The sequence below is a fragment of the Dermacentor albipictus genome, chromosome 9 (assembly GCF_038994185.2).
Source record: "Dermacentor albipictus isolate Rhodes 1998 colony chromosome 9, USDA_Dalb.pri_finalv2, whole genome shotgun sequence".
Taxonomy (NCBI): Eukaryota; Metazoa; Arthropoda; class Arachnida; order Ixodida; family Ixodidae; genus Dermacentor; species Dermacentor albipictus.
This window is the reverse complement of record NC_091829.1, coordinates 117,293,115-117,309,128: the sequence shown is the minus strand read 5'-3', so window position 1 is coordinate 117,309,128 and position 16,014 is coordinate 117,293,115. Positions and strand designations below refer to the sequence as shown.

General features: G+C 44.5%; 1 protein-coding gene across 1 annotated transcript in view; it reads left to right on the top strand.

Moving 5' to 3' along the window:
* The window catches only part of LOC139050188 (uncharacterized), an 87,913-nt gene that overhangs the window by 24,608 nt on the left and 47,291 nt on the right, over window positions 1–16,014 (top strand). The window contains exon 2 of the mRNA XM_070526395.1: window positions 10,832–11,140. Within this exon, the coding sequence (XP_070382496.1) occupies window positions 10,832–11,140 (309 nt within the window). The remainder of the gene's footprint in view (window positions 1–10,831; window positions 11,141–16,014) is intronic.

The following is a 16,014-nucleotide window of genomic DNA, read 5'->3' as shown; positions in this document are numbered from 1 at the left end:
TACTTTACTTTCCGGCACTCAAGTGTCAATAAAAGTTTACTTTAAGTACAAGATTTGTCCATGGAACGCGTTAGGCATCGACCGACTACTTAAGTCATAAGTTAAGTTCCGTTTGTGAATACGGGTCCTACATTTCATTACTTCGACAGTCCGTGTACGGTGGCTCCGCGCTTGTCGCCAACTCTGCAAGTCATTGGTTCAATAAATAGCTCAGCCAAGCCGCCACGCAAAGTCATCCTTCGCTTTCGCAGGCCACGGACAAAAACAGTGGCCAAGAACGAAAAGTATTCACCATCGCCTGTCACCTAGCATTCTTGCCAGATAGAACGTCATATGCAACAGCTGCGTCACACTAAACAGGGGCTCCATGGCGGGTGCCGCTGTCTCACATGCCTAATTATATGGCTGAGACTGAAATTTCAGACTTGCTTATGTCAGGACACAGGGATGTTAATAAAATTGTACAAATTAGAATAGCCACCAAATGGCACCGCCTCTGAGTTTTCAATATAGACATACATGCTTATTGCAGTAAATAAAAAGGTAATCATCGAATTTATTTAAATACTTTCATTACGACGACAATTATCCTCACAGTTTGCGACCGCCTGGCCGCATAACCTAGCTAGAGAAATGGCTTCTGTGTACTCGTCCTCGCATTATTTTTTAAACCCAGAAAGTCTAACTTTGAACACTCGGTATATCGTATGCGAGGCATGCCGTTCCTTTAACTGCTTCAACATTCTCGTTAAAGCACCTGTTTCTACAGGGTAATTAAGTTTAGGTTTTGTTGAATATTTAAAAAAGAACCTGTTGCATACAACACAATTCTCATCCTTCAGCTGCATTATTCAGAGAGGCAGACATTGCTTGCAGGAGAAATCTAAATGCATATGCAGCTGGTTAACCATGATGCAATTATGACCTTTTGAAATATTTACAATACGGCACACATTGAAATTCATGACTTGTAGCACGTGTTTGCAAGGCGTATCCATTTGGATCGAATCAATTTCCAGTATGCGCCAGTTTACTGATAGTGACCATAAAGCTTACGCTAAAAATGCACTTTGTTCGAGTTACTTAAAGAGAAAAAAACGCTCTTTTAAGCAATGAAGCACAATAGTAATTGGAACGCCCATGTATTTCGCTCAACATTTTTTAAAAAATATCTCGAAACTGGTGTCATCCTGGAAGTTCATTTCAAGTGGAAACGTCTTGCAATCTCACCGGCTACCATTCTTACATTCAAACTTTTGGCGTAAAGTAAGTAACTAAAAAGTTCATTAGTGAATTTTTGTTACTTAGTTGAAAATGTATTTCTCGTTCTCGTACTATGTCCGCCTTTTCAACTAATCCAGCTCAAGGACAAGAATTATGCTCTATGCCACAGATGATTTGTAAAAATCCCTTAAAACATAGAAATGATCACCCTTGACATACAAACTTCTCAGTTGAGCGGACGTAGAGTTCCGAATGGCATTACTTGTACGTTTTAAATATGAGATGCGCGTAACGTGTTATTCTGGGAAATCCAAATCGAAAATAATTCCATTTTGTTTAAATCCCTAGAAAAGAGCTGAATGACACAGCTACATTCTTTTGTTTTTAAATAAACTCTGGCGTTTTACGTGGCAAAAGAATGATATATGATTATGAGGCACCCGCGGCGTTGGAGTCTTCACCACCTTTGGTTCGCCTAACATTCGCCTAAATATATGTACACAAGTGTTGTTCCATTTCGTTCCCATCGAATTCCGTGACTTGGATTGAACCCGTACAATGCCACAGCTACTATAGCATCTAAATAAACTACCACGCCCGCTGTTTTTTTTTCGAGCTTTCTTTAAAGCGTGGGCAAGCAAAAAAATTTACACGTGGTTTGCGGGTCGAACATTAGTATATAGAATATTTAAATAAAACGGTTTTCAGCGCTCATGGGCCGGCCCAATAAAAGACTCCGTACCAATTACTACGCATTTTGTTACGTGAGGAAGACGTAAACATTAACGGAATGTTGTGCAGCATTCTTTTTTTCCCTCAGTGTACTACACGTAAACCTGTGAACAGGCCAACGGGGAACTGAATGAGGCATATATGTTTTATTTGCTAAAGCGGCAAGCAACCAGCATAGTTACCTTTTTTTTAGTCTGCGTTTTGCAACTACTTATCTAGAACTGTATGCACAAGAACTCACACGAGAGACAAATATTGCGTGTAGAACAAGCGAAATAATTGTTCTCTAATGCAACTACAATACCATAGCAGAATGAAACCCGACACTGCAGCCGCAGTGCGCGCGCAGTGACCTCGCGGCATAGAACCACAAAAAGGAATGTATTGCTAAAACGTAAATACAAGTAATATGTAACTAGGAACCCAATTTGAGCCGTGTGATCGCAAACCGCATCACGCGAAGCATTACGAACGACCCCACCGAGCAGAATCGCCAGCAGTTTCCAAGGGGGCGACCTCGATGTGGCCATATCCACATCGATCGCAGCGCCACCACAGTATTTTTCGTCGTCGGGTGCCTCACTGCGAAGAATGCTCTGATTCGGCCACTCATACTACTCAACCGTATTCTAGTGCACTCTAAATTAGATACAATAGATATCGGCAGAAAAATTAAGTATTTGTCGACAAATCTGAACATACCCTTGACTTTGCCTGAAGGTCTCGGCTTAAGGCTCCTGTTAGGCTTTCCAAGAAAAAAAGCCGCTTAGAAAAACAGTCTTAGCGAGCATTTGTTCATTTTGCATGACAAAGATATTATGTTTCTGAAGAAGACATTTTTTAACATGAACTTAGTGACCCGGCTGCGGAAACTCATGTGACATGTACAGAGAGAGAGAGAGAATAAACATTTTTATTCGGTGAATGAAGCTTTGGAGAGGCGTCTTCATTCCAGAATGCCTTGAGCTGGGGCCGCGTCCTGGGCCCTCGCAATCAGCCGTTGCTGATCCTCGAGGTCGGAGCTGGCCAAGGCTCTCTCCCAAAGCTCGTTAGTGGTGTAAGGGTTCGGAGGATCTAATGTTGCCGCTCTGCAACCCCCTACTATGTGCCTGAGGGACCCGGGCTCTGCGCAGAAGCGGCATTGCGGAGAGAATTTTGTAGGGTCTATGAGGTGATTTCTGGTTGGGTGCGGGAATGTATTAACCTGTAGAGCTCGGAGGAATCGCTCCTGCTCTCTAGGTAGTGACTTGTGTGGGGGTGCATATGTTCTGCGGGTTAGCTTGTAGTGTTGTGTGATGTCTTGGTAAGAGAATAGAGGTTGCATGCGCTCGGGTTCAGATTCCTCTGCGTCGGGTTGGTGGGTCAGATCTCGAGCCACGTCGCTGGCGACCTCGTTGCCAGGAATGCCTTGATGAGCTGGCACCCAGATGAGCGGTGGCGTAGAGGTAGAACACCCGTCTCGCGTGCAAGAGATCCGAGGTTCGAATCCCTGAGCCGGCAATTTTCCACCGGATTCAAAAAAAAAAGATCCGCGTGGTGATAAAAATTGCATAAAACAGGCCTGGAGTGTGGCCTGATCCCGGTGACCAGAACCGCAAACGGACTCTCTCACCAGAGCAGGATTGGCCACCCTGGTGCAGTACTTGGCCAAAACCTCCTATATGAACAACACAATCAAACCCCGGCCCTCAGTCCCCAGCAGCTGTGAAGCAACTGACCGCGGCGGCGGTCAGACCTGCGACGCAGCCGAGGGTGCTAAGAATCACTGGCTCCGGACAGGCCGTCATTGGAGTATGAACCTGGCAACGTTGAACGCTAGAACGTTATCTAGTGAGGCGAGTCTAGCAGTGCTATTGGAGGAATTAGAGGGCAGTAAATGGGATATGATAGGGCTCAGTGAAGTTAGGAGGCCCAAAGAAGCATATATAGTGCTGAAAAGCGCGCACGTCCTGTGCTACCGGGGTTTAGCGGAGAGAAGAGGACTAGGCGTCGGATTCCTGATTAATAAGAATATAGCTGGTAACATACAGGAATTCTATAGCATTAACGAGAGAGTGGCAGGCATTGTTGTGAAACTTAATAAGAGGTACAAAATGAAGATTGTACAGGTCTACGCCCCTACATCCAGTCATGATGACCAGGAAGTCGAAAGCTTCTATGAAGACGTGGAATCGGCGATGGGTAGAGTGAAAACTAAATACACTAGACTAATGGGCGACTTTAATGCCAAGGTAGGTAAGAAGCAGGCTGGAGACAAGGCAGTGGGGGAATATGGCATAGGCACTAGGAATCGCAGGGGAGAGTTATTAGTAGAGTTTGTGGAACAGAATAATGTGAGGATAATGAATACGTTCTTCCGCAAGCTTGATAGCCGAAAGTGGACGTGGAGGAGCCCGAATGGCGAGTCTAGAAATGGAATAGACTTCATACTCTGCGCTAACCCTGGCATCATACAAGATGTGGACGTGCTCGGCAAGGTGCGCTGCAGTGACCACACGATGGTAAGAACTCGAATTAGCCTCGACCTGAGGAGGGAACGGAAGAAACTGGTACATGAGAAGCCGAATAATGAGTTAGCGGTAAGAGGGAAAATAGAGGAATTCCGAATCAAGCTACAGAACAGGTATTCGGCTTGAACTCAGGAAGAGGACCTTAGTGTTGAAGCAATGAACGACAATCTTGTGGGCATCATTAAGGAGTGTGCAATGGAAGTCGGTGGTAACTCCGTTAGGCAGGATACCAGCAAACTGTCGCAGGAGACGAAAGATCTGATCAAGAAACGCCAATGTATGAAAGTATCTAACCCTACAGCTAGAATAGAACTGGCAGACCTTTCGAAGGTAATCAACAAGCGTAAGACAGCTGACATAAGGAAGTATAATATGGATAGAATCGAACATGCTCTCAGGAATGGAAGAAGCCTAAAAGCAGTGAAGAAAAAACTAGGAATTGGCAAGAATCAGATGTATGCGTTAAGAGACAAAGCCGGCAATATCATTACTAATATGGATGAGATAGTTCAAAGGGCTGAGGAGTTCTATAGAGATTTATACAGTTCCAGTGGCAACCACGACGATAACGGAAGAAAGAATAGTCTAGAGGAATTCGAAATCACACAGGTAACGCCAGAAGAAGTAAAGAAAGCCTTGGGAGATATGCAAAGGGGGATGGCAGCTGGGGAGGATCAGGTAACAGCAGATTTGTTGAAGGATGGTGGGCCAATTGTTCTAGAGAAACTGGCCACCCTGTATACGCAATGCCTCATGAACTCGAGCGTACCGGAATCTTGGAAGATCGCTAACATAATCCTGATCCATAAGAAAGGGGACGCCAAAGACTTGAAAAATTTTAGACCGATCAGCTTACTGTCAGTTGCCTACAACCTATTTACTAAGGTAATCGCAAATAGAATCAGGAACACCTTAGACTTCTGCCAAGCAAAGGGCCAGGCAGGATTCCGTAAAGGCTACTCAAGCATAGACCATATTAACACTATCAATCAGGTGATAGAGAAATGTGCGGAATATAACCAACGCTTATATATAGCTTTCATTGATTACGAGAAAGCGTTTGTTTTTGTCGAAACCTCAGCAGTCATGGAGGCATTGCGGAATCAGGGTGTAGACGAGCCATATGTAAAAATACTGAAAGATACCTATAGCGGCTCCACAGCCACCGTAGTCCTCCATAAAGAAAACAACAAAATCCCAATAAAGAAAGGCGTCAGGCAGGGAGATGCGATCTCTCCAATGCTATTCACAGCCTGTTTACAGGAGGTATTCAGATACCTGGATTGGGAAGAATTGGGGATAAAAGTTAATGTAACTTAGTAACTTGAGATTCGCTGATGATATTGCCTTGCTTAGTAACTCAGGGAACCAACTGCAATGCATGCCCAGTGACCTGGAAAGGCAAAGGAGCAGAGTGGGTCTAAAAATTAAACTGCAGAAAACTAAAGTAATGCTTAACAGTCTCGGAAGAGAACAGCAATTTACAATAGGCAGCGAGGCACTGGAAGTCGTAAGGGAATACATCTACTTAGAGCATGTAGTGACGGCGGATGCGGATCATGAGACGGAAATAATCAGAAGAATAAGAATGGGCTGGGGTGCGTTTGGCAGGCATTCTCAGATCATGAACAGCAGGTTGCCGTTATTCCATGAAGAGAAAAGTATATGATAGCTGTGTCTTACCAATGCTCACCTACGGGGCGGAAACCTGGAGGCTTACGAAAAGGGTTCTACTCAAATTGAGGACGACGCAACGAGCTATGGAAAGAAGAATGACAGGTGTAACGTTAAGGGATAAGAAAAGAGCAGATTGGGTGAGGGAACAAACGCGAGTTAATGACATCTTAGTTGACATCAAGAAGAAGAAATGGGCATGGGCAGGACATGTAATGAGGAGGGAAGATAACCGATGGTCATTAAGGGTTGCGGACTGGATTCCAAGGGAAGGGAAGCGCAGCAGGGGGCGGCAGAAAGTTAGGTTGGCGGATGAGATTAAGAAGTTTGCAGGAACGGCTTGGCCACAATTAGTACATGACCGGGGTTGTTGGAGAAATATGGGAGAAGCCTTTGCCCTGCAGTGGGCGTAACCAGGCTGATGATGATGATGAGAAGGGCACACCACATGGGGGCAAGCGAGACCAAGCGTCACTACACAGCATTCAGAAAGAACCACACAGCGCACTTACAGTTTGGCTGGCATTGCGTCGCTCGAGGAACTGTGCGAGCGTGGAGGGCAAGCGAGCTCTCAGACTCTGGTTCGTCGGCTGGTTGACGGGTTTAGAAACCGTGTCGTCTCTCATGCGTTGGCGCTCCACCGAGTCCCTCCAGCAGCTGTGGGCCCCGCTAACGTTGACGTCCGACCCAAGCCAGCGCATCTTCCTATTTCCCACGTTTTTTTGCTTTCTTTTAAGCTGTTTTCTACTGGCAAGTTGCTTCGCTGCATGTGCCGAATAACAGGCGTTCTGTTTACATGTTCCCACGCAAAGTTTAATAATCTGTACGTGACCGCACTCGATCTTAAACGCGGGGAACTTTCGGTCAGCACGTCGGCTATGATTGCTTGCCAGGCAACAATTAGGAGTGCCCAACATCTTTTGAAATTGTAAGCCTTTCTGCTGCTCATAGCAAGCCCTTGCGTGAACTTCAAAAGCTTTCAAGTCCTCTCGCTCTTCCCCAAAGTCAGCTCTGTTTGTGACACTCTGAAATTTAGCTGCCTCTCTGCTGGTATCAGACTCACCAAACAAAATATTTTGCAGCTGTTTACCTATTTCTTTAACGGAGGTAGTACCCTCGTGGGACTTCATGCCTTTCCCTGTAAAACCAACGAATCTGCTGTCGACGTAATCAATAATATGGATATTAGTGTGTTCCTTAGCCTCGTGGAAGCTACGGCATGAAACCACTTGTTGAGTGTTTTGGACTATTAATCACAGATCAGTGTGCTACTCAATATACAAAATTTCATGAGGAGGCAGCCCACCTGAAGAGTGTTTCTTATCTGCATCTGCCCGGCTTTCTTGCAAATCTGCAACAAGATTGCTACCGAGCTCATTTTTGAGCTCTGCGGGACTGACACAGTCATTCAACAGCAGCATAGCCAAATCGTGACAGTGATTAAAGGCTTGGAAGCCTTATAGCTGCGGTTCGTTGAGGCGAAGCTCTCAAGTCAAAACTTCTACCTCTAGCTCGGTTTGTAAGGTCTAAGCCTCGATACCTGCATTAGTCAAAGTTCACTGCTCACGAAGCTCTTCATGCGCAACTTTAAGTCCGAAGCCTTGCATTCTCACTCAAGCCTAAGGCTCTCGGCGTCACGTGCTTGTGCTCTATCGTCCCGCATTCCTTGCTTTTTCTTCCGTGCATGCTTTGAGCTCTGCATCTTTCAAGTCAAGTTTCTCACCACCCTCAGTGAGCTTAACCATTTACATATCCCTCGTAGCCCTCATCCACGATCCCTCACTGCGCTTCTCCGACCTTCCTAATAAATCAGATATAAAGTGTCCGCCGGCGACGCCATCGTCACGATGTGGTTCGGGAGCAGGCTTAATTGTGCGAGTCAGAGGCACCTCCGAAGGCAGCAAAGAAGCAATGGCAGCAATCACAGGAGACCAACATATATTCAGGCATACAAAATGCAAGTACAAGGAAGAGACCACGTTGGCAAGACAGACGGTGCTGAGAAGCGTAGCAAGTAAAGGTTGGGTCGGACGTCAACGTTCAGGGGGCCAACCGCTGTTGGAGGCAACCGGTCAAGCGCCAGCTCATGAGGGGACCTCTAATTGACACCTCTTCATCTCCTATCAAGTTGCCGACGAGTAAGAAAATTCGGGAGTTCGCCTGCCGTCTTTGCTCGTGCAGTTCGTCAAGCGATGCACCAGGGCAGCTTCACCAGCCAAAATGTGAGTGCGCTGTAATAGTTGCTCCCTTATGCCCTGTATCCGTGTATTTGCACATTTTATGTTTAAATATATGTTTGTGTGCTGCGATTGTTGCCATTCCTTCCTTGGTGCCCTCAGAGGAATCTATGACTCACAATTAGGCGTGCTCTTCGAACCACACCGTAAAAAGAAGTTTATATGCACGGATGCATCAATAACCCTTCTTTCGCACAGTGCTGGTGCTGTGCGTCCTTCTTTGTTATCGTTCTTCTGTTGCGCGTTCTTATAAAATGATTCAACAAGTTTTTTTTTTCTACGAGTGCTACACTGTAAACAGGTTTGACCCTTTTAGGGAGTTTTGGCCTCGTTGCATAACTTCAGCCCTTAAGGGAGGACAATATCCTCCATTCGAACGGAGTTTTTTTCACACCCTTGTGTTTGGTGGTGTTATGGGGAATTATGGGAGTTTTTTTAATTCTCCTTTGAACACCAACCGCTGAGTGGTTGCAGGAGTCTATATGGAGAATTATGGGAGTGTTTTAATTCTCCTTTGAACACCAACCCCTGAGTGGCTGCAGGAGTCCATATGGGGAACGTTGGGAGTTTTTCATTCCCCTTTTGAACACCAGCACTATGGAAGTTCTTATGAGGAGCTTTGGGAGCTTTTGCAAGTTGACATGGGTATTTTAGTTTGCTTCCTATGGGAATTTATAGGAGAAGCGACGGGAGTTCTTACGCACATATTTTCGGAAAAGTCTGGCTGCTTAAGGGAGTTTTGAAGGATACCTTTGGGAAATTATTTTACTTCCTTGTACGAGTGCTTAGGTGTAAACCTGGGAGCAACCGTTCCCATATTTTGGGAGCTCTGCTTAAGGGAGCACTAATGGATAGTTTTGAGAGTTCAATATTTGCTTTTTGTGGGAACATATAGGAGAATGTTCGGGAGTGAATTTTTACAGCTTTAGGGAGTTGGTAGTGCTACGGGAATTTTAAACAGATGTTTTGGGAGTGCATTTTAGCTCTTTATTAGAGCTTTTACAGGTAGGTCTGGGAACTACGATAAGCAAAACAGGTGCCGTCACCGGTGCCGACGACAGTGGCGCTTTGCGAGCTTTTCCTTCAGTTTCACTTTTCATTGATGGGAAAACGAACAGAAGCGAGGACATTCTGCAGCCGAAGCCGTCGAAGTTTTGCATGGTCTCGCTTCCGAAGACAGCTCGTCAGATGCCGACCGGGTGTTCTGGCAGCGCGACAGGACATTGTGGTCGAGAACAAATCGTCTATTATATCGCCCTAAATAAGTTGGCTTGCACTGCGGAAATGTATGAATTTGCAGAAAGAAAAAAAAAGAGAAAAGGAACCACTTGGACAATATATCTCTTCTTTCTCGTTTCCTTCTAACAGGTGTGTAAAAGAAAAGAAAATGACGCATAAAATAAGAAACAGAACTCCATTTACGCTAAAGGGAGGCCTCTATCTTCTAAACCCCTTATTAAAAAGGATGTAGACTTGAGTTTCTTTCTCCTTCTTTCATCCCCATTTTGTGAGGGAGAGAAATGGAGGACGCTGAACATTTCTGCACCACTGTAAGGGAGCACGGTTTTCAGGCACGTAGTTTCAAGGGAGGTCACATCCCTTAAAATGCCTTTTTCGGCCCATTTCCGTTTACAGTGTAGTTTTCCTATCTCGGTTAATACTAGCTGCACTACACACAATCAAATATTGTTAGTAGCCCCAGTACGGATACTTTACACAGTTTTGTGTTCAGGAAGAGTCGGTAATACGGACGACGGGTCTTGTTTTGCGTGTAATAAATTACTTGGAGACTCTCAAAGATGGCCGCTCAATATGAAGAACGCCGTAAACAGTGCGACATAAACACGTTATTTCCTCCTGACGACATTCTGCACTCACGCAGCGGTGGGTAGATTGGGGCAAACACTGCGACCATGATTACTATTGATTGGCGAGCCCACGTAAAGGCTGGCCCTCGGCAAACATGGCACGCGCCCAAAGTGATCACGTTGAGTACGAGATGCCGTCATTTGGCGTGTATATTGACGCAAGTCCTATAAACAAAAAAAGAAAAAAAAAGGCTATATGATCCCGACACCGTTGCCTTCAAACGATTGCCGACAAAAACTTAAAATATCTGCTGCGTATCGGTCGATCAATAGCGAACGTCCAGATTTCAGAACAGCATGAAGTAATGCTTTATTTGTCAGGGGCCACTGAAGTTGTTTAAACTTAGTTCCTGAGGTATTACATGACAAGCCGGCGACATATTTATGAGGCAAAAGGTCTCAGCAGATAACTTTGGTGTATTGTGTTTTTTTAACGTGCATCTAGTGCATGGCGCAGGAGTTTTTTATTTCACCAGTCGAAAATGGGTCCCGAAGCAGAGATTGAATCCGCGACCACTAGCTCAGCACTGGGCATGGTAGCTCTGCTGGCACGATGAGCTCAAACTCGTTTGTTTTTGCCATACAGATCGCCATCCTACTGCTCACACCAGCAGGGTACGGCGGAAAAGGCCAGCATGTGGAAACCAACTTGACCTATTTTCCAAGGTATCTTGGATCCCAAGTGCCTACCACGCCATTCTATTTGGATGAGCACGATCTACAGCACCATTGCAGTGCAACGACCACGCTGGATAACGCTACGGACTTCAGCGCCACCACAGGGAGGCTATGGGCAACACCGACCGTAAAAGGAGGAGACAGACTTCGATGGGCCACTGGGCATGGTAGCTCTGCTGGCACGATGAGCTCAAACCCGTTTCCCTTTGCCATACAGGTGAGCAAACGTTTTGGAAATGCCTACGATCCAATGAATTCTGCCTAATTGTGCTGCCATGCCAAAGGCTACTTTGAAATTTGTTGTGTGACTTTTGCTGTGCACGTTTATAAATTGTTGCTTATAGCAGGGGATGTCGAAAGTCACCCTGGGCCTGAGTATGACCAGTTTTTCAAACAGCTGAAAGAAATTGCAGCCGACCTTCATAATATTAAGGAAGAACGTCTAACATCCATCGACTTAAAGCTTGACAGCCTAAGCCATCTCGATAGCAAGGTTTCTACATGCATGGAACAAATTAATAGCCTCCAGAAAGCACTAAGATCACTTGAACTAAAAGTGGACGATCTTCAAAATCGTTCCAGAAGATCAAACTTAATTGTTTACGGTCTTCCCGAGGAAGCTAGGAAAACGAGGGCTCAATTGAACACAAAGTGCACGAACACATTCTCAAAAGTGTCCACAAAGTCGAAGATGTAACGATTGAAAGGATTCACAGATTGGTCAGGCCAGCTGCTAAAAAAAAACGAGACCAGTTATTTTGAAGCTCCTGGACTACCGCGACAAATCCCAAATCTTAAGCAACTGTTATAAGCCGAAGGGGAGCACTTTTTCAATCGGCGAAGATTTTTCATGGCGTGTAAGAAACGTCAGGAAAAAACTATGGAACTACGCGAAAACTAGAAAAGAATCTGGGGACAAGGTATCCCTGCTCCACGACAAACTGCGTATCAATGATGACCTCTACCGATGGGATGACGAAACAAATGATGTGGCCTAAATCCAACCGCATTAAGCTACATCGAACAAAAAAAAAAAAACACAGGAAACAGAAAGGCAAACAACACGCACTCGGCGCAATGCACTGCGTCAGAAATAACTTTCTGCAATATTAATGCGCGTAACATACTAAAGAAGACTGACTTCCTTGAAGCATTACTCCTTTGTATCGAACCAGACTTTGTTGCTTCAACTGAGACTTGGCTAACAATCGATATCATGGATGCTGAAATCACACCACCAAACTACGTAATCGTACGAAAGGACTGGTTTACACGTGGTGGTGGCGTCGCCTTATTGATTAAAAAGGAAATCCCCTATATCGTGTTACCTGATGTCACAGGAGTGGAAGGAATTTTTTGTAAACTAACATTTTCTGCATACAATGTTGTCGTCGGGTGCATTTATCGTAGTGCCTCATGTGAGGTTGAAGTGATGGAAAGACTGTGCTTGTGTGCGCGAAATAACGTTTTGGGGGCCCGACTAATACTTCTAGGGGATTTTAACCTGACTGATGTGAACTGGCATACATTTGAACACCAGTCACCAAGTGCTGATATGCTTCTCGAACTCTTGCTTTCATTGAATCTCAGTCAAATAGTAACAGAGCCCCCACGTGTTCAATGAACTACTTCTAACACAGTTGATTTAGTTTTTTTGAGCCATCATTTCCCGTTTGAGCAAACGCATCTTGCATTCATTTATGGCATGTCTGATCATACGATTACTTTATGTATTGTACCTGCTCAGAATACTACATTTTCTTCCCAACCACGCATCCCTTACCAGGACTTCAATAAAGCAGACAATACGAGTACTAGTGACTACGTATCTAACGAATTTACTGCCTTTGAAGTATTTTCAATACGTCCCACTACAAACATCGAAACACTGTGGCATAGTTAAAAAAAAAATGTTTCATTGTGTTTCCAAGTAAGTACCTTCTAAAGTTAAAAAAGAAACGAGGAAGCACAATCCCTGGATCTCACATGACATCATTCATGCCAAGCGTAAAGTCGAGCGTCTGAAAAATAATGAAAATAGCACCTAATCCTTCATCTCGAAGTAATTTTACGCTAGCTATCCAAGACATGAAATCTAAAATCAAGACGCCGAAGTGAAACTTTTACTCAAACAGACTCCAAAGATTCCTAAGAAACTAACCGAGCAAATTCTGGAACTATCTTAAACCTAAGGGACCAAGTGATCCCCAAGTGTCGCCCAAAACTAACAAACAAATAGCTAATTCACTAAATAACTATTTTTCTTCTATTTTCACAACTGACGATGGGAAACTACCTCTAATTGACATCACCGTTAATAGCTGACTAAGCCCCGTTACCGTCATGGAGACCGGAGTCCTGAACCGTCTCCTATACCTGCACACGAAAAAAGGGCCAGGCCAGGATAAAATACCCAACGCCTTCTTGAAACCATACGCAGAATGAATGACGTAGTACCTTTGTATAATATTTAACAAATCATTATCATCATCTGTTCTTCCACAGGATTGGAAATCTGCAATAGTTGTATGAGCTGCCGAGACATGCATAGGCTTGTATTGACCAGGTTTCGTTACGCCATTTTGAGTTACTACATCTAGTTAGACCATAGAAAAGGCCCTTTGTAGGGCATCCCGTGCTAGGAACTTAAGGCGTCTTTAACCTTTTCGCCAGGGCACTATTTTCAACGATATAACCAAATGATTTATGTTGCGTATTTTGGGCATATTGTGTGTCTGTAACGTGAACTGTGATAAGCTTTTCCTACCATCCCCCTTCCGAATAGCACGCCAGGCATTTCATGCTCTAAGAAAGACTTCAGTTTTCATTAAGCAGTCTCAATCTCCTTCGCTAAGATAATTAGGTGCTATTTTCGTCCGTCAGTTATGTTTCAGACGCCTGGACAGTATTTCAAAGTGAAACAAAACGACACGTAGATCTAGGGGTTTCATTTGTAAACTTAATAATAATAATAATATTTGGGGTTTTACGTGCCAAAACCACTTTCTGATTATGAGGCACACCGTAGTGGAGGACTCCGGAAATTTTGACCACCTGGGGTTCTTTAACGTGCGCCTAAATCTAAGCACACGGGTGTTTTCGCATTTCGCCCCCATCGAAATGCGGCCGCCGTGGCCGGGATTCGATCCCGCGACCTCGTGCTCAGCAGCCCAACACCATAGCCACTGAGCAACCACGGCGGGTTCATTTGTAAACTTGTCGTGCACGTTTATTTTAGAACTCGGTAGCGCCATTTCCATTATATCCCTATGAACAGAAAAAAGAACAGACCATTTTGAAAAATGCCGAAACTTCACTAAGACACCTGAAACATCGCAGTACACGTACATTTCAATTTATTGCGACTTAGCGCAACCACCGAAGCGTGGCATTAAGCAACAGATCGGGGCGCGCAGTTACGTCGTTTGATTAATCTGCAATCGTCTGTGCCAGGAAGGAAGCCATTGGTCTGTCTGCTCGAACCAAATGATAGAGATCCAAAGCGCACTCGCTTCGCTCTTTGCTTTTTGCTGCGTCTAGGGGAAAAAATCGATACGAGTGACTGTACATTTTGAAGTGTGCTATGGCCATCACAAAATTGTTTTTTTATGTTTTCCTCAATGTCTTGCTTTATGTACAGTCGTAATCTGAGCAGTAATGTTTTGAGCGCAACTACGCCGAATGCCGGGATATTTGAGAATTGTTCGCTCTCATAGGCGACAATAAATGAAGGTTTAGTTTCTGCGTTCTTCATAAAGACAGATGTGAGGCACAAAGCTACTCTTCTCTGGAAACCACGGAACCAAGTTTACACAGCCTTATTGCATAGAAAGAAGGTAGATTTTATTGAATGTTTGAAATAAAATACTCCATTTTAAACATAAATATTGTGTTTAGAACAAAAATAGAAACAACGTAAAAATATTCGAATACTTCTATTCTAGAGTATAACAGATAATTTTATAAACAAGAAGCGGAATTCACCTAGCCAACTTACGAACAGATTTTGACGTCAAAAAATTTAACGAAAAAAAAATACGTATTCACAAATCTAAGACTGTTTACAAGATCAGGAAGATGGCTTTGCCCGCAGCCGCAAAGACGACCGCTGTTGCCTAGGAAATGCGTATATGTAAGGGTAGCACAGGTGCGAATTTCAGTACTTCCATCAATAGTAAGCGTGAGTTGATTCACAAAACCTAAACCGCTGCCACAGATGACGAATCTAAGGGACACTAAAGGCAAATACAAAAACAACGTGGACTGCTTTAATGCCATCTCAGAAAGCTCGCAACATTTGTTTCGTGCCACGCAAAGACCTAGATTGCGAGAAAGTTGCCTCTGAAGGATCCGAATACCTTTTTTCAAATTTAAATCTTGCGCCCCACATCCGGGGGAGTGGTGACGTTGCATACGCCACCACCAATCTTTGCTGATGTCGCTGAGTAAAACGGCTCCCGACAGGTGGCGGTACCGAGCGAAGACAGAGCGCTCCATTCGCTGCTGCAACTGCTTTTTGGTGAAGTGCCATAGACCGTTCGGGCATCCCGCGACATCACACGGACGTTGAGCTCTCTGCTAATTGCAGTTTATGTGATTTTCGCGAGCCAGCACTACGCGACAATGAAACTACAGAAACGCGAGCGAAAGCGTGGGCGGTGCAGATTCGAGCGAAAACGAAACTTTTGGACCACCCGCGTTGTTGTCAAGGGTAATTTCAATTAATTCCTCTTTCTAAAAGTGCCAAAGAACTCGACAAGCAGCAGTTTATTTCCTGTGATAATACAATGCAAAGATGTTTTTTGCAACGATTGGTTGAGTACTAGTGAGAGGATTTAACTGAGGAGTGCTTTCGTCATCGAGCAAGTACTTGAATGTCCCGGGGCAGTCTGTAATCGTGTGCAGCATTTACTTCAATTACTCGATTATTAAGACTCTCTTGGCGATAACATTGACGTCTTAGAGATTCTCCAGCACTAATCTTTCACTTTGGCTTGGCTTTAGTGTCGCTTTAAGAAGAAATTTCTGCGATAGAGGGGCAACAGTCTTACGAACATAATTATGTCTACCTGCGCGGCTCGAGCTGACGCG